Here is a 22,197-nt window from a genome sequence, read left to right as displayed (position 1 = left end):
CCCCAAAGAGTTGCATTAAGACTGATAATGCACAACCTTCTTTTTCGTGGACATACAATGTAAAAGGCTTACTGTAGTTGGGGTTTCCCAACACAGGAGCCGAACACAATGCATCGCGCAACTCGCGGAAACTCGTCTGACAATCTTCAGACCAAGGCATAGGTTTAGGCGTGTCTTTGCGGAGTAGTGACAGTAAGGGTTTGGCTAGTAGTGAGAAATTCGGTATCCATTGTCTACAGTACGATGTAATGCCCAAAAAAGCTCGGACACCTCTCAGTGTCCTTGGGGCACTTAGTTCTGTGATTGCCTGTATTCTTTCTGGTGTCAGTCTCCTTCCCTCCTTCGATAAGATGTGACCTAGGTAGGTTACTTCTTGTCGACAAAATTGCAGTTTTGAAAGGGAGACTTTGTGCTTCATGTCACATAGGTGACGTAATAGCGACAACGTAGCTTCCTTGCAAATCTCTTCAGTGTCTGCAGCGATCAGTAGATCGTCTACGTACTGAATCAATGTTGACCCATCTGGCAGTACAATTGTGTCTAGTTGTGTTTTCAGAGCCTGACTGAATATTGATGGACTTTCGCAGTAGCCTTGAGGAGCGCATTTGAAGCGGAAGCTTCGTCCTCCTAAATTGAAGCCGAAAAGGTCTCTACTCTCTTCGGCGATCGGGATGCTGAAGAAAGCGTTCTTCAGGTCAATCACCGAGAACCAAGCTGCTGAAGCTGGAACCATTGTCAATAAAGCAGTAATGTCGGGGACGACTGGAAACTGCGGTATAACTACCTTGTTTACTTCTCGGAGGTCAATCACAAACCTATACACAGGGGGCTGTGAAGGATCAGTACGTTTCAAGACCGGTAAAACTGGACTGTTACAAATGTTTCCTGTTGTTTCCTCGATAACATCTTTATCGACCAAATCATAAACGATCGTTAACAATGCCTGTTCGCAGTCGTTAGAAATTTTGTATTGGGGAATACGTGGCAATCTGACGTTTGCTTTCAAAGTTATGACATACGGTGCTATCTCTAAACGACCTACATCGTTGGAACCATTAGCCCATAGTATATCTGGAAGTGATGACAATTCGGTTGGGATACCTTCTTTTGACAAGTACATTGGAGAAATGACCTTTCTCCCTAAAGTAAGCTGTACTCCCGAGGGAGAACAGTACAAAGTCGCGTACAACCTCTTTAGCAAATCCAATCCTAACAAATTTTCACCGCAACCTGTTGTAAGAATGAGGGGTGCTTCTAATTCACAGGGGCCAACAGAAACGGAAACAGGACTAGAGATCGGGTTTCTAACAGGGGCGCCAGAGAAGCCTACTGAGACATTCATTTCGCCAGACAAAGGTGCGCCAGGAAGTTTTGAGTGCATAATAGAACTTTTTGTAGCACCAGTATCCAGCAGAAATGGCTCTGACACTCCTGAGGTAATTACCTCGACATAAGGTCCATCCTGATCTACTGGAACTGAAACAACTCCCTCTCTTTGTCCATGGCTGTCCTAGCGATCGTTACCCTCATTGTCGTGTTCGGTGTAATAGTCGTCAGCATAGTACTGAGCTGACTTGGACGATGAATTACCCTGTTGATCAAAGCTATTCATTGATTTCTGAGGTGGAAAAGAAGTTATATTCTGAGTGAAATTTCCACGGCCTCTACCTCTAGAGGCATGCTGAACACCTCTTTCCCTTACACCTTGTGCACCGTTTAAACGTCGTGCAAGAGCCGGACAATTATTCCTAAAATGGCCCTCTTCTTTGCAATACGCACATTGATTCGGGCCATACGTAGGACGCTGATGGGAAAGCTCGTTTCCTTGCGCGTCTCTAGAGTACTGCAGATTCTGTTGATAATTAGGCTGGCTAGCCATACGAGGCTGATAGGCCTGTTGGAGAAGAACTTTAGTTTTCAAATCTTTCGTCTTTTTGTCTGCCTTGTCTAACTCGTCTTTACGCCTATTTTCATAGTACTGGGCTGTTGCTAGAATCTGCGCTGACGTAGAGACAGCCCAAGCACTTTCTGAGTCTTTTAGTTTAGCACACAATTCAGGAAGCAAATTGTGTATAAACTTGTCTACAAACAGTCTTTGGCCACCCTCGGTAGCCATATCCTGACCACTATGGTCAGTGAAGGTTTCCTCAAATCTCGTGAAGAAGTCAGACACATTCTCGTCTTTCTTCTGCTTGCACGCGGATAGCTTGTCCCAGTTTACACGTACTTCAGGCATAATTGTCTTCATGTATGCGATAATTCTACCAGGAAGTGCAGCTATTAACGGCTCAGGCTTGAAACCACCGATTTGTCTAGCATCTGTAGTCGCAATGTTTGCCCATGAGTCACCTAATTCTTGGTCATGATCCGTATGACGTATCTTACTCCATAAAGGATGTGGAACAATGTTCCCAAACAACATGTCTATATCCGCTAAATTCATTATACATGAGCTTGCAGTTTGGGACAACTCCTTATAATACCCAGTCGGGTTTTTACGGGGATCGGGTAGTGTCTGCTTGAGTGCTAGAACTTCGGATCTTTTCCAGGGGACATGTACCCATACACGCTGGAAATGAGGCAGAACCGGTGGAACTGCGTTTGCATCACCTTCCCTCCACACCGGAGGAACCTCTCTCATAGGGTACTGTCTCGCTCTTTTCCTACTATACGTACCACTGTCAGAGGATGACCCAGAATTACCACCTGTACTTCGATGTGATAATAATATCTCTACTGCTCTTTCAACGTCGGGACCAACTATCATACCCTCCCCCATTTTAAATCGTAACCTACATAACTCCTGCAGGTTGCTCTTCTGACCATTATCTTCCAAATCCTCACACAGGAAAACACACATCTGCTCAAAGACGTATCTTTGCGTTGGTTCATCCCATTGACGGAAAACGTTCATGACAGACTCTACATCATATCTCGCTGTATCCATAGCCCAATTTCGTGCTAACTTATTCAATGTTTCCCTTTCCTGATAATCAGGCATTTGGCTTCGTAATTGTCTTCGTTCCGTGTTAGGGGTCGTTTTAGGCGACCGAAAAAGTGGTGAAGGAAAGTTAGTAACAATGCTGGCCATTTTATGCCAGACAAAAGGTGAAAGTGGAGGAATAGCTGGTAGTAGAACAGAGTCACGCAAAGCAGAAACAGAAATGTTCGTAGAACGAGTATCAGAGAGACTAGAAGGTGCGCTAGGCGAAATTTTAGAAGGAACGGTAGGAGAAATAGATGTGATCGGTGAGCCTTGAGGAGGCTGCGCCAGAGAAACAGGAGCCAGCTGAAGAGTAGCTGGTGAGTGCGGTAAAGGAGCCTGTATTACAGCTACCAAAGGTGCAACGAAAGGTTGCGGAGGTGCTGTGGCATTTTGTGCATAGGGTGGCGGAGAATTTAATAGGTGGGACATCAATGGATCTTTCTCGGATCCTTCCTGTTGACCTTTTCCTCTATTTGGCAGCATTGGGTAACATTTATCTATCGCTAGTTTCTTGCTCCTAAGCATCTGTTCGCTCTCCTGCTCTTCCTCGTTATCTCTGTATGCAACGGCAGCTTGCACCATTGACATACCTCTTTTATTCTTTTTTGCTAGTCTTATTTCTTTCTGTTTGGCTTCCTTGCGCCATAAGCGGAAAGAGTCAAACATTGCCGGCCGGGCTTTCTTCTTGAACAATTTGACCTCTAAGTTATCTAATATTTCTTGGTCGAAACTACCATATTGGGGCCATTTTAAAACACCATCCTTGCGGGTGTATTTTATCCATACCTCGTTATATGTGATAGGACCTACGCCGTGCTTCACATAGAGTTCATACATTGGAGTTCCAATTGGAGGAACCGGACAAGAATCTTCCAACTGGGAGTCCTTACTACAACCAAGACAAAACAAGTTTCCAAGTTTGCTAAAACCAGGCATCTTCGCTCACTGGTCTAGCTTCAAACTTCAAAGGATTATCTGTTACGATATTTCTCGTGAATACACGAGTCCTTCGGCTTTGGGGCTTGCAAGTTCCAAATCAAGTCGTATCTCAAGGATACCAAAAACTAAGAACAAACTAAGGACTAGGAGACCCTCCACTTATACTTAACTGAAGTATTTGAAGATCGATGACGTCGCTAGAAGACTCGTCTATCGTTTCGCTCTACCAAGGATCACTGGGTCCAAAACAAGGCGATAGTCAGGGCAGCAGTCCTTCGTAGCCGTCGGGACGCGGGGAACCTCGCAGCAAAGACCTTCGGAACCACGTCGACATACAGGGGTCGCTGAAGTGGCTGGCCGTCCTCCGGAATTTTCACACGAAGCTCCTCACGAACATCTGGCTTGGACCGTCACCGCTTGATATCGCCCCGAGTTGGGCGCCAACTGAGGTAACGGGTTTTTAGGAACCCGCTGGTGTCAGGGGATAACACCCGAAGACCTCTGAGTTCCCTTGTTCCGGACCACAGAAACACGTAGTCTTCTAGTCGCAGTCAAAGATCAAGTTTTATTGGTAGCTACCAAGTAACACGTGTCCCAGAAGTACACCACACAGAGAGTAGGTTCTTGGGAGACTGTTCGTTTTTACAGAACCAGCCGTCTCCTTATATATCAAATATATGGCTTCAAGCAAGAATTCTTGAGTTTATGGTATGGCAACACACATATTTCTACAACAATACAAAGAGCGAAGTCATGTAAGCAAGCCCATATTTTAGATGTCCAGTTTGCTGATAGATTACCCAGTTGGATCGGGAACTCCCATCAGATATAGATGAACCACCAATAAAGGAAGGTACAACCCAGCCATAAAAGGGCCATAAACAAGATACGGGGACAGGTGCGTGTTTGAAGGAAACATGGGCTGTATGTAGTGAATGGTTCGTGGAATGTTATGCGTAGATGCTATCGTATTCGGCCACTGGGCGAGGAGCTGCCTAAACAGGTTTGGCCGAAGACAGTGGAGTCAGTTGGGACAGGTCAGGGGAAAGTCACGAAAGGTGGACGTGTCTATTTGGATCAAGCTCGACCTTTAATTGACTTATCATGAGGGCAAGATGCAAGATGGATGCCGTTCACAAAATGGAGTTTAAGGGATGGGACAGAAACTGTGATTTAGGGGTGTTGGCAACCCTCGATTGTAACGCAAATACATAGAAATGATGTCCTAATCATTATCGGTTCGTAGACACCAAAATCGTCTTGGTACGTTGAGGTTTCGTGACACGGGTATTGGACCTCGATATCGGGAAAACCACAGGGTCCGGATTTTGGGAACCACACCCTCTTGTCCCTGCTTCTACCTGGGTCCCCTCTCTGCCCTGCTTCCACAGATGTCAACCCGGGTCCCCTCTCAGCCCTGCTTCCACAGATGTCTACCCGGGTCCCCTCTCATCCCTGCTACCACAGATGTCTACCCTGGTCCCCTCTCATCCCTGCTTTCACAGATGTCAACCTGGGTCCCCTCTCTTCCCTGCTTCCACAGGTGTCTATCTGGGTCCCCTCTTGTCCCTGCTTCTACCTGGGTCCCCTCTCAGCCCTGCTTCCACAGATGTCTACCCGGGTCCCCTCTCAGCCCTGCTTCCACAGATGTCTACCCGGGTCCCCTCTCATCCCTGCTACCACAGATGTCTACCCTGGTCCCCTCTCATCCCTGCTTCCACAGATGTCTACCCGGGTCCCCTCTCTCCCCCGCTTCCACAGGTGTCTATCTGGGTCCCCTCTCATCCCTGCTACCACAGATGTCTACCCTGGTCCCCTCTCATCCCTGCTTCCACAGATGTCTACCCGGGTCCCCTCTCATCCCTGCTACCACAGATGTCTACCCTGGTCCCCTCTCATCCCTGCTTCCACAGATGTCTACCCGGGTCCCCTCTCATCCCTGCTTCCACAGATGTCTACCCGGGTCCCCTCTCATCCCTGCTTCCACAGATGTCTACCCGGGTCCCCTCTCATCCCTGCTACCACAGATCCCCTCTCATCCCTGCTACCACAGATGTCTACCCGGGTCCCCTCTCATCCCTGCTTCCACAGATGTCTACCCGGGTCCCCTCTCTTCCCTGCTACCACAGATGTCTACCCGGGTCCCCTCTCTTCCCTGCTTCCACAGATGTCTACCCGGGTCCCCTCTCATCCCTGCTTCCACAGATGTCAACCCGGGTCCCCTCTCTTCCCTGCTACCACAGATGTCTACCCGGGTCCCCTCTCTTCCCTGCTTCCACAGATGTCTACCCGGGTCCCCTCTCATCCCTGCTTCCACAGATGTCTACCCGGGTCCCCTCTCTCCCCTGCTTCCACAGATGCCACCGGGCCCTCTCTCTCCCCTGCTTCCACAGATGTCACAGGGCCCCCTCTCTCCCTGCTTCCACAGATGTCACAGGGCCCCCTCTCTCCCTGCTTCCACAGATGTCACAGGGCCTTCTCTCTCCCCTGCTTCCACAGATGTCTACCCGGGTCCCCTCTCTCCCCTGCTTCCACAGATGTCACCGGGCCCTCTCTCTCCCCTGCTTCCACAGATGTCACAGGGCCCCCTCTCTCCCTGCTTCCACAGATGTCACAGGGCCCCCTCTCTCCCTGCTTCCACAGATGTCACAGGGCCCTCTCTCTCCCTGCTTCCACAGATGTCTACCCGGGTCCCCTCTCTCCCCTGCTTCCACAGATGTCACCGGGCCCTCTCTCTCCCCTGCTTCCACAGATGTCACAGGGCCCCCTCTCTCCCTGCTTCCACAGATGTCACAGGGCCCCCTCTCTCCCTGCTTCCACAGATGTCACAGGGCCCCCTCTCTCCCTGCTTCCACAGATGTCACAGGGCCCCCTCTCTCCCTGCTTCCACAGATGTCACAGGGCCCTCTCTCTCCCTGCTTCCACAGATGTCTACCCGGGTCCCCTCTCTCTTCCCTGCTTCCACAGATGTCACAGGTCCCTGTGATCAGTCGCCGCCACACCTCAGCTGTTTGAAGAGGGGAGCTGGGGACAGGTTTGGGGGTCGCAGATCTAAGCCTCTTTGCGGGGGACATTAATCCACATTTTCCACGCAGGCTCAGAGGAGACGGGGTCTCGCGCCGTCCCTGCTGGCGCCGCCTCTCGGAGGGAGTTCAAGCGGCGTCTACAGTCACTCAGGCTCACACTCCCTCCTCTTCCTTCTACTCATCCCCCCCCTCCTGCATCTGAGGCTCTAAAGTCTCCCTCCCCCCTTCTTCTCTGTACACGGCTGCCTGCAACCCCTCTCCCCCCCCCCACTCCATCTCCCCACTTTCGCTCCTGGTTTTTACTCCTGGGATGAAATGACATTCATCCTTGCAGGGTCGCAGCACGGCGTCATCATTTCCATTTGTATTCTCTCTTTTCTCTCACCCGTGGCCTTGGCTTCGAGGCGCTAAGGACCGTGGCACTCACGACCCTTCTTATGTGAGTTTAGAGTTTATCTGTCTCGTTTCTTTTATGTAATTCATGAAGTCCTGTGGCTCATAGACGTCACGCCGACGTCACTCAGCTCATCCTCACCCTCACCAAGGGCCCGCACACCGCCAAAACCAACCTCCACGAGGGAATGAAGGCCGTCGCTGACTGGATGAGGAGCAGCCGTCAGAAGCTGAACTCGGACAAGACGGAGGTCCTCATCCTCGGACCCACCCCCTCAGCGTGGGAGGACTCCTGGTGGCCGACCACACTGGGAACAGCACCAAAACCCACCGACCATGCACGCAACCTAGGATTCATCCTCGACTCCACCCTCTCCATGCACCTACAATGACTACAACTCATCCAAAACGCCTCCGCCTGACTGATTGTCACCACCCCCCCCCCGCTGCAGCCACATCACCCCCCCACCTGAGAGACCCACACTGGCTCCCCGTCGACGTGAGGATCACCTTCAAGCTCCTCACCCACGTACACAAAGCACTCCACAACGCCGGACCAGCGTACCTCAACAGCCGACTCAGCTTCTACACCCCCACTCGCCAGCTCCGCTCCGCCAGCCTCGCCCTCGCCGCTGTCCCCCGCATCCAACGAACCACCTCCGGCTGCAGATCCTTCTCCTACCTCGCCGCCAAGACCTGGAACACCCTCCCTACCCACATACGACAGACCCAAGACCTACTCGTCTCCAGAAGACTCCTCAAGACCTGGCTCTTCGAGCAATAGCGGCACCCCCTCCCCTCAGCGCCTTGAGACCCTCACGGGGCCTCCTACTTCCTAACCTTTGGTGGTTTTAGGCAGCCCCAGCGATTCCACAGGCCCCAGGCCTACTTTCTATTTCTCACGTGGTTCTTATACCACTATTTTAGTATATGGTTTGTGAGGCCCCTAGGGCTTAACGTATACTGTGCAGCTTATCGTATGCTAATTAAGTTCCTTGCATTTTACTTTTACCTCTGATTTCATAAAGAGTCCAGAGGGGTTGTGTTTAGAATAAATACATATATATTTGATATATACCTTGTGTGGTGTTCTTTTATTTGATCATTCAAGAGATCATAATTGGCAAAACAACTTGCTTAACTCGTCTTCAAGTCTTAGCCTGAAGGCTGCTCTCCACAGCTACCACTAGGATAGCTTTCTATAAGGTTGACTTTATAACCTACCATCAATAAGGGTCGTTTGGACTGGTGCAAGGTGCCCACTAGAATAGTGGACATCATATACCAGGCCAACTTCTCACACCCTCCACCGCACACCCTGGGACCCTCACACCCTGTGACCCTCCCTCTCACACCCTGTGACCCTCCACCTCACACCCTGGGACACTCCACCTCACACCCTGTGACCCTCCACCTCACACCCTGTGACCCTCCACCTCATACCCTGTGACCCTCCACCTCACACCCTGTGACCCTCCACCTCACACCCTGTGATCCTCCATCTCACACACTGTGACCCTCCACCTCACACCCTGTGACCCTCTGTTGGACTTGGCCCTTCTGGCAGGTTCACCCCTAGACTTTTTGCTTTTAAAGGTGACCTGGTGATGGTGATTTTTGGTTTCTGCGCACGTTCCTTGTGTCCCAGTGGAAAGTGCGTGCGCACTCTGAGTGCATGTGGTGAGATAGGCCTGCCCTCCCATAGGAATGCATGGGGAATGTCTGTGTCCCTGGTAGTTCCTGACGCGTGGGGTGTACAGGCTTGAGTCTGGTATGTGCGGACTTGTGTGATTGTATGCGGCATGAATGTGTCTAGTGGGGAACTGCCACTTCTAGACATTGATGTACGTGTGCTGTGAGGGTGCTGGAGTGTGATTGGCTGGAGCTGGCTGGGATGCCAGGCTCCAGGAAGTCTGGATGGGTCTGCCCGGTGGTGAGTTTGAGATCAGCATGCTGATGGCTGGGGAGGAGTGCCCCTGTGTCTTGAATGGGGCTGGGCTTTCCCCCACACAATGCTGGCTCCGCCCCCCCTGTGGTGCGTCTAACGACCCTAGCCCTGCCAGTGAATAGAGTGAAGTGATGAGCACATCCAGGGTGCTCCAAAACCAGCTGCGACTGGTTTCTCCCCCACCCTGCACCTACAGACAAAGGAATGTGGTGTATAAAAATGGGTCTGTGTCCCCACACAAATTGTTCTCTGCCAGGATCCTGCCTGAGGGGGCTGCTGCTGTGGCTGGGGCCAGGAGGACCGCCACTTGGATTGTCTCCCTGCCTGGAGACCCAGTGAGCTGGCTCTGGCCCAGCCTTGCCCCCCTGCCCACCTGAAGAACTTTGTTGGAGTTTTCATTGCTGCCCTAGCGCTGAGGAGCGCTTTACTTTCTGCTGGACTGTGGCACCTCTCCAGCACCTGGGAGTGCTGGTACTTTGTCCTAAAGCGCTTGGGAGCGCTGGCTTCATCTCTAGCGCCAGGAATCGCTTTACCAGTGCCTATAGCGCTTGGGAGCGTTTTATTGTCCAGCAGCGCCTGGGAGCGCTGTTCATCGTCTTAGAGCGCTTGGGAGCGCTTTTGTAAAGCCAGTGCCCACCCGGCATTGCCCCGGAGCGTACGAAATCACCCCTGCCCACAAGTACGCTCCGTACGCTAGAAGCGTATCAAAGCGCACCGGGCCCCTACGAAGCGTACGCTCGAGGCGTACTGGGGCAGCAGTGTTTAGCTGGCACAGGTGCGAGGTGCGAGGCGCCTATGTTGAGGCGTACTGGGCGCAGGAGTTCGAGGCCCAGAGTACGCTGGAGGCGTACTCACCAGCTGCATCGCCTCTGATCCTGTGAGCCGTACCGGCGTGTTGTTACCGGCCGGGTACGACTCGCACTACGCTGCGAACTGTGGGAGGTTCGCATCATACGCCGGAAGCGTATCCTTTAGGCCCGCATTGAAGTTTTGTTCGTCGTACGCTTGAGGCGTACTGAGGCCCGCATCCCTTCTTTGCACAAAGTACGCTTGAGACGTACTGCACCGCACCTATTTCGCCCTATACAGAGGCCGGGACGCACAGAGAGACACCTCGAGCCCAGGGCCCGCACCGAAGCGAGAAGAGCCACCACGAGACCCGGTGAGTGGCTGAAGGAGAGGGGGGGCATCGGGGCACATTGCCAGTGCCCGCCCCTCCCCTCCCCTCCAGTGGAGGGGCGTTCTTCATTTTGAGCCCGGAGAGGCTCGGGCCGCATTCTTTGTTTTTGAGCTCAAGCCTCACCTTTCTGGCAGAGAGCCCAGGAGAGCTCAGGGGGCAAAGTGCGTGGCAGAGCCCCGAGAGGCTCAAGAGCAGTCTTCTTTCTCCCCCACGCGGCCCCATGTGTTGACGAGCCCCGGGAGGCTCGAGGGGGCATTTATTTGTCTTGAGTCCAGGAGACTCCAACGAGGGGCACATCATTAGTTAAGAGCCCAGAGAGGCTCAGACGACCTTGCTGTGTTTAGAGCCCAGAGGGGCTCAGGAGACAGTCAGTTGGCCAGCGCCTGCGAGGCTCCAGCGTTGGCCCCATCCTTGTTACACAGCTGCCCAGCACTTCGTGGGCAGCTGCCACGTTTAGGCCCCTGATACTGGGACACGGCGTCCTAGCCCCCACAAGGCCAGTTGGCCTATGGACAGTCACAGGTGGTGACTTATGTGAGTTTTGCGCAATTGTGTTCTTTTGCTACACCTCTGAATGTTTTTAGGCATCATGTGTTTCCCTTCCCTGCACCTCTGAATGTGTTTTAATGCATCATGTGCCTTGTTCTTACATCTCTGAATGTATTGTTGATGCATCATGTGTTTTCCTTCCTTACACCGCTGAATGTATGTTTATGCATCATGTGTTATGTGCTTACACCCCTACAGGTATTGTGATACTTAGGTGGTTGTTTTTCTCCTAGTGCAGGTGGTGCTAGTGAGGTCCTGGTTACCAGTAGTTACTGGTTGTGTGCTACAGTGATTTTACATTCTATGTACTATGTTCTAAAAGTGTTACTTCTAAAAGTGCTGATTCCTGACAGTGGTCCAAGTGGCCCTGTCTTGTAAATAATCCCCTGTAAATTCTGCCCGTGCCTCTGGCACATTGTAAAGTGTGTGTTTTATCTAATGTGTTTTGGTGTAATACAAAGGCTACTTTTATATAACCTTGTGTGGAGTTTCCTTTGTGGTGGGCCTTTGGTTGTTGTTGCTGGGGTGCGTGCGCAAATACTTAACTTACATCGCCTCCAAGTTTAGCCTTGCTGCTCGCGCCACGTTACCTAGAGGGTGAGCAGGGGTTATCTTGGCGTGTAACTCCCTTGCCCTGACTTGGGAGTGGTGGTCTCTGACTGACTTTGGCGAAAGCCCTGGCCAGCCAGGGATCCCATTTCCAACACCCTCCCTCTCACACCCTGTGACCCTCCCTCTCACACCCTGTGACACTCCACCTCACACCCTGTGACACTCCACCTCACACCCTGTGACCCTCCACCTCACACCCTGTGACTCTCCACCTCACACCCTGTGACCCTCCACCCCACACCTTGTGACCCTCCCTCTCACACCCTGTGACCCTCCCTCTCACACCCTGTGACACTCCACCTCACACCCTGTGACCCTCCCTCTCACACCCTGTGACACTCCACCTCACACCCTGTGACCCTCCCTCTCACACCCTCTGACCCTCCACCTCACACCCTGTGACCCTACCTCTCACACCCTGTGACCCTCCCTCTCACACCCCCTGACCCTCAACCTCACACCCTGTGACCCTCCACCCCACACCCTGTGACCCTCCCTCTCACACCCTGTGACCCTCCACCTCACACCCTGTGACCCTCCCTCTCACACCCTGTGACCCTCCCTCTCACACCCTGTGACCCTCCACCTCATACCCTGTGACCCTCCACCTCACACCCTCTGACCCTCCACCTCACACCCTGTGACCCTCCACCTCACACCCTGTGACCCTCCACCTCACACCCTGTGACCCTCCCTCTCACACCCTGTGACCCTCCCTCTCACACCCTGTGACCCTCCCTCTCACACCCTGTGACCCTCCACCTCATACCCTGTGACCCTCCACCTCACACCCTGTGACCCTCCCTCTCACACCCTGTGACCCTCCCTCTCACACCCTGTAACACTCCACCTCACACCCTGTGACCCTCCCTCTCACACCCTGTGACCCTCCCTCTCACACCCCCTGACCCTCAACCTCACACCCTGTGACCCTACACCCAACACCTTGTGACCCTCCCTCTCACACTCTGTGACCCTCCACCTCCAGGGACCCTCACACCATGTGACCCTCCCTCTCACACCCTCTGACCCTCCACCTCATACCCTGTGACCCTCCACCTCACACCCTGTGACCCTCCCTCTCACACCCTGTGACCCTCCCTCTCACACCCTGTGACCCTCCCTCTCACACCCTGTAACACTCCACCTCACACCCTGTGACCCTCCCTCTCACACCCTGTAACACTCCACCTCACACCCTGTGACCCTCCCTCTCACACCCTGTGACCCTCAACCTCACACCCTGTGACCCTCCCTCTCACACCCTGTGACCCTCCCTCTCACACCCCCGGACCCTCAACCTCACACCCTGTGACCCTCCACCCCACACCTTGTGACCCTCCACCGCACACCCTGTGGCCCTCACATCCTGTGACCCTCCACCCCACACCTTGTGACCCTCCCTCTCACACTCTGTGACCCTCCATCTCATGCTCTTGGACCCTCACCCATTGACCCTCACACTCTGACCCTCACCCTGGGACCCTCACACTCTGACCCTCACCCTGGGACCCTCAATCTCACCCTGGGACCCTCAATCTCACACCCTCTGACCCTCACCCTGGGACCCTCACCCTGTGACCCTCCATCTCACACCCTGTGACTCCACCTCACACCCTGTGACCCTCCACATCACACCCTGTGACCCTCCCTCTCACACCCATTGACCCTCACACTCTGACTCTCACCCAGTGACCCTCCACTTCACACCCTCTGACCCTCACCCTGGGACCCTCACCCTGTGACCCTCCATCTCATGCTCTCGGACCCTCACCCAGTGACCCTCATCCTGTGACCCTCCATCTCATGCTCTCGGACCCTCACCCAGTGACCCTCACACTCTGACCCTCACCCTGGGACCCTCCCTCACACCCCTCGCCGCAGCAGGGGGCGCTATACTCACCGATGGCCTTGTTGATCTCCGGGTGCTTGGCCAGGGTCATCAGCAGTCCGTAGAAGGTCAGCCTCTGGACACGGCTCAGCGCCTCCTTGAGGAGGGCAGGAGGAGGGCGGCTGCGGAGAGAGGCAAGGACAGTCAGTGTCCGCCAGGGGGCAGTGAGGAGCAAGAACCAGAGACGGTCAACTCAGGGAATGCAGGGAAGGGGTGAAGCCATGACCCAGGGGTTCGAGGAGGTACCTGGTGAATGAGGCATGACCTAGGGGTCCGAGGAGGTACCTGGTGAATGAGGAATAACCCAAGGGCTAGACGAGTGGGTGAAGCAGGGGTACAAGAAGCAGTGAAGGCTAAAATGCATGTACTGAAGGTGCAAGGAAGGGGTGAGTGTGTGAGGCAGGGGTACAAGAGGGGATGAGGGGAGGAAGGAATGTACCTATGGGACCCAGGGGAGGAAGAAAGGGGTGAGTGTCTGAGGCAGGGGTACAAGAAGGGATGAGGAGAGGAATGCATGTACCATTGGTGGAAGAAGGAGAAGTGAGGCATGAAATGCACGTGCCAGGGGTTCACAAAAGGGTTGAGTGTCTATGTATGTACTGGGGGTGCAAGAATCCATACAGCAGGCATACAGGGCCTCTTCCTTTTGAGTGTTGGACTCACCAGCACTTCCGGAGCCCTAGTCTAGGTTCACTTCTAAGTTTATATTTAAGACAAAGGGGCACATGTATGAACCCATTGTGTGTTTGCAAACAGGCCCATTCACAGAACTGTCCTGTTTGCAAATGCAAAAAAAGCGTTTCCAATGTATCAAACTCTAGTTTGCGATTCAGTAACCTGTTACCGAATCACAAAATGGGTTTGCGATTTTTTAGGGCACCCGTTCCAAATACCAAATCGCAGCAGCATATATAAATGTTCTGTCAATCATTCATGGGTTTCTTGAGCGCAACTACTCTGCCGTAAGGGTCTCAAGATGCTGTGACCGCGAATTCGGTTCCAAAACTTTCGCATTTTACCACCAACTTCAAGTTGGTGGTAACTCATTCACAAAAGGGAAAGGGGGAGGCGAAAACGTTTTTTAAGAGCAGGCGGACCATTGCCTGCTCTTAAAAAAATGGAAAGAAAGCTAATTGTTTTTTATTTAATTACAACCCGTTTTCCTTTACAGAAAACAGCTGCATTAAAAAAAAAATTTGAAAAGTAATCATGGATATGGTGGTCCGCTGACGCCAGCAGGCTATCATCCACGTGATTTTAGCGATTCCTAGGGGGGTCGCAAACTGCGACGTACCTCATTAATATTCATGAGGTAGGTCGATTTGTGACCCCCTAGGAATCACTAAATGAAACTCTTGGAGTGTCGTACTTTAGGAATAGCACTAACCTAATTGCGAGTCGCAAAAAAACGCAGTTTGTTCAACACTATCCCTAAAGTTGATACACGTAGCCTAAAATGAGGGGCTGAGTCCCACTCCAGCCCTCGGGGTAACAACACCTCTCAGACTAGGTTTACTCCACATCTAACTACATGTGTTATTGCTTCTCCAAACTAGTTCTTCTTCTGTTATCCCCTGAGTCTAAGTTGAGCCCTTGGTTTCAGTTTGGCCCAGAGCCCGAGTTTCTCTTGTGATCGATAGTTGCCCATCTGTCAAGTCCATTCACCATTAATTGTAAAAAAACCCCTCTCCCACCCTCAAGACCCCCTCCAGGTCTACGATCAAGGCTTACTTTAACCCCTTGGCCGCGGCGAGTAATTCCGCCGCGGCGCTAGGGGTCAAGGGGGGGGTAGCGTGGCGCCGCCATGCTCGTGACAGAACCATTCCGTCACGAGCCGCGGTAGCGCTGTGCTTGTGACGGAATGGTTCCGTCACGGCCCCGCCCGCTCAATAGAACGCGCCGCGCAGGCGCGAAATGAGCACCGCACAGGCACGGCGGCCGGGCCGTGACGGAATGGTTCCGTCACGAGCACGCAAGGGCACGCAAGGGGTTAATTTGACTCCTTCCCAGTAACAAACTCCTTAATCTACAAGTGGATATTACTTCACACTTTGGTCTGTTTTCGCGCCTAAATCCAAACTTCCTCTCAGGTTATGTCCATACACCCAAGAGAAACGTCCGATCAGCTGACCTCTCTCCCTAGACGAAATCCAATCAAAACGCAAAGAGAGAAAGGGTACAACGGAACTCCTCCCAGTCCCCTTGGGTAATCAATATCATCAACAATACAGGGAGTTATTCCACCTGATGCAAGGGGTGCATTGGATGAAAGAAGGAAGAAAGAAGAAAAATTATTCTTTCAAAAGAAAAAAAAAATTTACTTAAAAAAGTACCCTCAGTTACCAACCTGGTTGGTGACATGCTTCATCATAGGGTCCCCACCCGAGTGGGCGAATGCCTCTCGGGTGTGCTACAACGCCTGATAACAGCAGAGCTAAACGTGAAAGGTGGTGAAAAAAAGAACTTTAAATTGCTTTTATTAAGCCCTACATTTTAATAATGGAGCAATAAGGCAAGTTTAAAACTAAGGAGGAAGGCCTGTCAGTATAATTGGGACCTTGACATCCAATGGGTGAAATAAGTGAAAAATCTACGGTCTACATGTTTCAGCCTCAAGATGCATAATCGCGAGGCTTTCTTCAGGACCAACAGTCACTAGGCGCTACACGCTGATGCTACCAACGCTATAGTCCTACCTGTGTTTGTAGCGCTCACACAGACTCTCCAAGCTGTGTAAGAAGAGAGCGGCATCGACGCCCTCCGGCGGGCATCCGTCACTAGGCGCTACACGCTGGCGCGGCTGCCCGGAAGAGGTGGGCACTACCACCGTGTTAGGGTTCTTCCCGGTGAGGAGGTCGTGGTAAACGGCAGCTGCACTGTCCAGAAACTCTGCAGAGAGGGAGACAAGAGAGAAGAGGGGTGAGGTGCGAGGCACGTGCAGACATGTGCAAAGAAAGCACGGCACACGTGCAGGGAGTGGCACTGCCCAATACTGGCAACACAGCTCTTTACCAGCTCCATGGAAGTAGAGGTCATCTTAACCCATGCCCAAGGTGTTTCTTCGAGTTCAAATGTACCGTAATAATGCCACCACAGTATACAGTACATAATGCCGCATTACTGAGAACCCCGCCGCATAATTCGGTCCGTTGCCTCATAACCCCGGCAGCCCTGGCAGCAGATAAGACTCACAGGGTGGTTTGGGTGCTGACGCGGTGGGAACGCACAGGAAAGCATGTTTGTGAGAAGTTGGCCTGGCACTAGTTATAGTGGGCACCTTGCACCAGTCCAAACAACCCTCATTGATGATAGTTTAAGACAACCTTAGCTATCCTAGTGATAACAATGGAGAGCAGCCTTCAGCCTAAGTCTTGAAGGAATGTAAAGCAGCTTGGTTTACCATATTATAACCTCATGAATGTCTAAATGAAAGGAGAACCACACAAGGTATATATAAAATATATGTATTTATTACTAAACACTCCGTAGTAATCTCTTTATGAGATTACAGAGCCGGGTACACAAAATCACCACAATAGAACTTAAGTAAATAGCACAATATACAATGGGCCCCACGGGGAGACCTAACCATATACTAAGAAAGTGGTATAAGAACCACAACTTGACTAGACACAGTGCTTAGAGCACGTAGAATCACCGGGACCCCAAGGAACCACCCAAGGTAGTGGCACAGGGGACCCACGAGGGAAGCGTGCAGTGTGAGAACACAGCCGCAAGCGCTGTTAGCTTCTATGGAGAAAGTCGAGGTTGGAATTTTAAAGTTTAAGGACACTTAGGAGATGACTTTGAGCAAACCCTTTCGACTTAGGGGGCTCTAGGGCCAACACCCACGGGAGCACCGGAGTACTTGAGTTACTTCACCCAGGGAAGCCGGGTGCATAGGTGTCAAATGGTGTCAGGAATGGTCGACGTTTTCAATGGCGACCTGCTGCAAAGTGCTGCTGCCGTGAAGAAGAAAAGAATAAAAGTGTCTGGTGTGATCTAAGCCTGGATCTAAGAAGGGAAGAACTTGAAAGCAGAGGGGACAGAATCTGGGTCACTTGCCAGTAACCAGGGGCACGATAGACGAATGCCCACCGATGTCCGGTGCTTCAGGTGCGAAGAGGTTAAGCTTGACGCTGCAGCCACGAGGACCAGGAGGCGTCGACGACAACCAGGTGCTGGATTCGAGCTATCCCATGAAGGATGTCAAGAGCAGCGGTGTCGGTGCTCAGATTGAACACAATAAGCCTTGGCAACAGCAACCCACGCAGGAAGAGAAAAGATGCTTCGGTGAGGACCAGCAAGGTCCAGGGGACTCCACAAGCGAGGTAGTCAAGGCATGTCTGGAGCAACCAGGGAAGGCCAAGGAAAGTTAAAGTTGCCTTCTCAGGGACCCACAGGTCGACGGACCAGGAATCGCGAAGGCACCTCGAGGGAAAACACAAAGGGCCGGCTTACGGAACACTTGTGGAGTGTAGGCCGGCAATCTTCAGTGGAATTGCTGCTCGGGTCTGGGCTACAAGTAACCCAAAGCACAGCCTCAAGGATTGCCAAGAAGCATATGTGCACGGTGTTCAGGGGTTCCGGTTCCACGGCCCCAACGAGGGCCACGAGTCTATGCTGGGAGCTCGGGTCTGCATCTGGGAAGTCTGGGAACCCACCTCCTGTGTTGCAAATTCTTCAGAGTCTGGCGGGAGCTTCAGAGATGCAAACCGGTCAGATGGGTCTTTGGTGCCTGTCACACATGGGGGTAACTCCTTTATCCCAAGGGAGATTCTTCAGTCATCTCGCGCCTTGTAGATCATCAAAGTTCCAGGATTATGTATCAGAGTTTCGTTCAGGTAAATCTAAAGTCCTGTAGTCAGGGGTTCCTACTTTGTACCCAAAGAAGGGGTCGGACAAACTCTGGGAACCCACCTATGGGAGGGTTAGAAAAGAGGGGTGGCTACACCCATTTCCTTTGTCCAGTTTCTCGCCAGAGCAGGGGCTGGTAGCCCCGGCAACCGGTATGAACTGGGCTATGCACAGGGACACCAAATGTGCCCCCAGTGCAGACATCAAAGCGCTCTTGGAGTGCACCCACCCAGTCCCAATACACTAAAGCCTGTCTGGTAGGTGGTTACACCTTCCTGTGACAGGAAACCTATTGTCCGGCCTTCCTCAGCCAGAGTTTTGTCCAGCAGCAGGAGGCCAGACTCGTGTCTGTGGCTGCAGCATCCATTTTGTGATGCCAGGGTTAAGGAAAGCTGGTACCGGGTAGCCCGGTGCCCCACACTAGTGGTTCTACCATGGAGCAATCATACCTCCCACACCAGTTACTGGAGTGGAGGTATGATTCCAAGGTGTTTGACACCAAACACAACATGGTTCTGTGCAGCCGTTTGAAAGTTAGCATTTACTGCGAGGTTATAATGCTCTTAAGAGTATATGGTCTAGGCTGCATCACTAACAAACCCGGTGGATAGATACTGAAGGCTGCAGAGGGGCTCTGCTCACGCATGGGCACCCTCTCACACAAAACCCAGCACCCTACCTTCAGGATTGATAAGGCCTGCCATAGGGGAGACTGATCGGTTCACATGTGCAGTGATAAGGTAGATATAGGAAACCTATATCTGAGTAAGGGGTGCATACACCACCTTACACAGGCTGCTGTAGCAGACCTATTGTGTCATTTTGCATGGTCTCCCAGGGGTGGCATAATACATGCTGAAGCCCCTGAGAGGCCTCTGAGTATGTAGGATACCATATACTAGGGACTTATATGGGTACCCCAGAATCCCATCTGTGGTGTACCTAATGTGAGAAGTTGGCCTGATATGTGATGTCCACTATTTTAGTGCGCACCCTTTATCAGTCCAAACAACCCTTATGGTGAAGGTTGTAAAGTCAACCTTATAGACCAGCTATCCTAGTGGTAGCATGGACAAAGCAGTCTTAGGCTAAACTCAAGAGGGCATGTGAAGCCATCTGTTTTACCATATGCAATCCCTTTAATACCAAGTGAAAGGACACCACACAGGTTGTATTATCAAAATATATATGTATTTATTTCTGACACAATCCTCTGAACTCTTTATGAGGTCAGAGGCACCAGCACAATACAAGATACTTAATTAAAATACAATAAGTTTCACAAAATACAGTAATGCCCTAGGGGCACTTCGAACCATATACTAAAATAGTGGTATAAGAACCACGTCACGAACAAAGGAAAGGCCTAGGGCCTGGAGAATCGCTGGGGCTACACTGTACTACCAATGGATAGAGAACAGGAGGCCCACCGGATGCGCGTGCAGTGTCTTTACACGCACGCAAGTTACCATAGAGTTAGAATGGGAACGAAAGAAATGGAAACTAGTTCTTTTAGGACACTTCCGGATGGACTCGGAAAAAGCTACTTGAAACTAGGACACTAGGATAGTCAATACCCACAGGAGTACCGAAATACTCGCGTTACCTCACCCACAGGAAGCGGGTGCATAGGTGTCAAAGTGTGTCGGGTTTTGCCGCTGATTCCTATGGAGCCTTGGAGAAAGATGCTGCAGGCGACGAGGAGAGAAGTGTCCGGGTGGATCCAAGGGCGGATTGAGGATGAAGAGTACCTGAAAGCAGAGGGGACAGAGTCTGGGTCACTAGCCAGTGACCAGAATGGAACCGGGAAGGAACCATGCGATGTCGTGAAGCAATTAGGTGATGTCGTGAAGCTGGTCTCTGCAGCCACGTGGACCAGGAGGTGTCAACGACGACCAGGAGCTGGATACGGACTGTCCCATGAAGGCTCTCGCTGTCTGCGGTGTCAGCTTCCGGATTGGAGTCAACAAACCTTGGCAAAGGTAACCCACGCAGAAAAGGAAGATGGCTTCTTAATCAGACCAGCAAGGTCTGATGGGCTTCTCCTTTTCAGGGGAGCAAGGGCTAGTCTGGAGCAACCAGACCAGGGTTGGAAATTCAAAGGTTCGTCGTCACAGAGGCCACTAGCCAAAGGCAAGTGACCGGACAGACACGTCAAGCAGGAAAATGCAAAAGGGCCCCACGCAGAACTGGTAGAGTGTGGAGGGCTGATCTTCGGTGCAGTTGGTGCTCGGGGCTGGGGCTTCTCAATCCCCAATGCACAACTTCGAGGGTGCCTCTGAAGTTGCACGGAAAGCAATTCGCTGGCTTTCCAAGATGGCCGGTCCCACGTCTCTCGTCGCCTCCACTGGTCTCAGCTTTGCTGTGGCTGTGGATCGGGCTGAAGGAAGTCTGGAAGTCCAGGTCTTGTCGGGCTCTGTGCTCGGGCTCCGGCAGGAGCGTCGACAAAGCAAACCGTTGATCGCTTGATGGTGCCTGCTTGTGCAGGGTGGTCACTCCTTGACCACAAGGGAGATTCTTCAGTCTTCTACGTCGAGTAGGATGTCGAAGGTCCAGAGTTTCGTATCAGAGTTTGTCAGGATGATCTAAAGTCTAAGGACACAGCTCCTACCTATATACCAAATCTAGGGGCTGGATTACCTGCTAGGTCCCTCCTATGGGTGGGAACCAGGAAGGGGGTGGTTACACCCCTTTCCCTTTGTCCAGTTTCACGCCAGAGCTGGGGCTGGAGTGCCCCAGCACCGGTTTCAACTGGACTATGCATGGGAGTGTCTCATTTCATTCAGCCCTCCCTGCCCCAATCCACTATCTCCTGTCTGGGGTGGTGCTAGCACCTCCCTGTGACAGGAAACCTATTGTCCAAGCCTCCCTCGCTGGAAGGACTTCCAGCAGCAGGAGGTCAGACTTGTGTCTGTGGCAGCAGCATCCATTTTGTGATGCTGAAGCTCTGGTTAACTTTAACCGGGATTAATGGAAGTAACATGTCTTCTCCCTCTAGAAGGGTGGAATGCTACCCCCGTCGCCAGAACTGGCGAGGGGGTAGTATTCCAAAGTGTATGACACCTTACACGACATGTTTTGATAAAGCCAAACGTAAGATAGCATTCACCGCGAGGTTCATAATTCACTTAAGAGTATATGGTATGGCAATATCCTAGAACATGGTTCCAAAAGCTGCAGACAGGCTCAGTTCATGCCAGAGCACCATCTCACATAAAACCAAGCACTCTGCCTCCAGGATTGTTAAGGCCTGCCATAGGAGTGACTTATAGGTGTGCATGTGTCTAGATATAAGGGTAGATATAGGAATACTATATCTAAGCAAGGGGTGATTACACGACCTTGCCCCAGCTGAGTGATCAGCCAGTTGTCAGTTTAGATGGCCAGCCAGGGGTGGCAAAAGATATGGTGCAGCCCCTGGTAGGCCTTGGATGCACCTATGCCCTGGGTACCTATGGTACACTGTACAGGGACTCACAAGAGTGACCCAACATCCAATTAGGTATGCACCTATAGTACATGGAGTCGATTTTACAGAGAGAGCAGATAGCCTGGGGTCCTGATTAGCAGGATCCCAGGTCAACTAAGTCGAAAACCAGCTAAACACAAGGCAAAAAATCTGGGGTAACCATAGTCAGGTCTCCACCTTCCTACACCTAAAGTACAAGTAATCATTTTAGAGAGGAAGCAGCTAGGCTGGGGTCCTGGATAGCAGGGCCCCAGCCAGACTAAAGTCGAAAAACAGTGAAACACCAGCAAAAGTGGGGGCTATAAGAAATCCTACTCTCCTACAATGTTCTCTATTTCATGAGTCCC

At 51.9% G+C, this 22,197-nt stretch overlaps 1 protein-coding gene across 1 annotated transcript in view; it reads right to left on the bottom strand.

Annotated features, from left to right (window-relative positions):
- CSTPP1 (centriolar satellite-associated tubulin polyglutamylase complex regulator 1) overlaps window positions 1-22,197 on the bottom strand; it is a 403,270-nt gene that overhangs the window by 92,517 nt on the left and 288,556 nt on the right. The window contains exons 6-7 of the mRNA XM_078684705.1: window positions 16,221-16,413; window positions 13,537-13,646 (exon numbers count right to left, since the gene is read on the bottom strand). Coding sequence (XP_078540831.1) covers window positions 13,537-13,646; window positions 16,221-16,413 — 303 coding nt within the window. The remainder of the gene's footprint in view (window positions 1-13,536; window positions 13,647-16,220; window positions 16,414-22,197) is intronic.

The sequence above is a fragment of the Lissotriton helveticus genome, chromosome 3_2 (genome assembly GCF_964261635.1).
Source record: "Lissotriton helveticus chromosome 3_2, aLisHel1.1, whole genome shotgun sequence".
NCBI classification, from domain to species: domain Eukaryota; kingdom Metazoa; phylum Chordata; class Amphibia; order Caudata; family Salamandridae; genus Lissotriton; species Lissotriton helveticus.
This window is presented reverse-complemented; position numbering and strand designations above follow the sequence as displayed.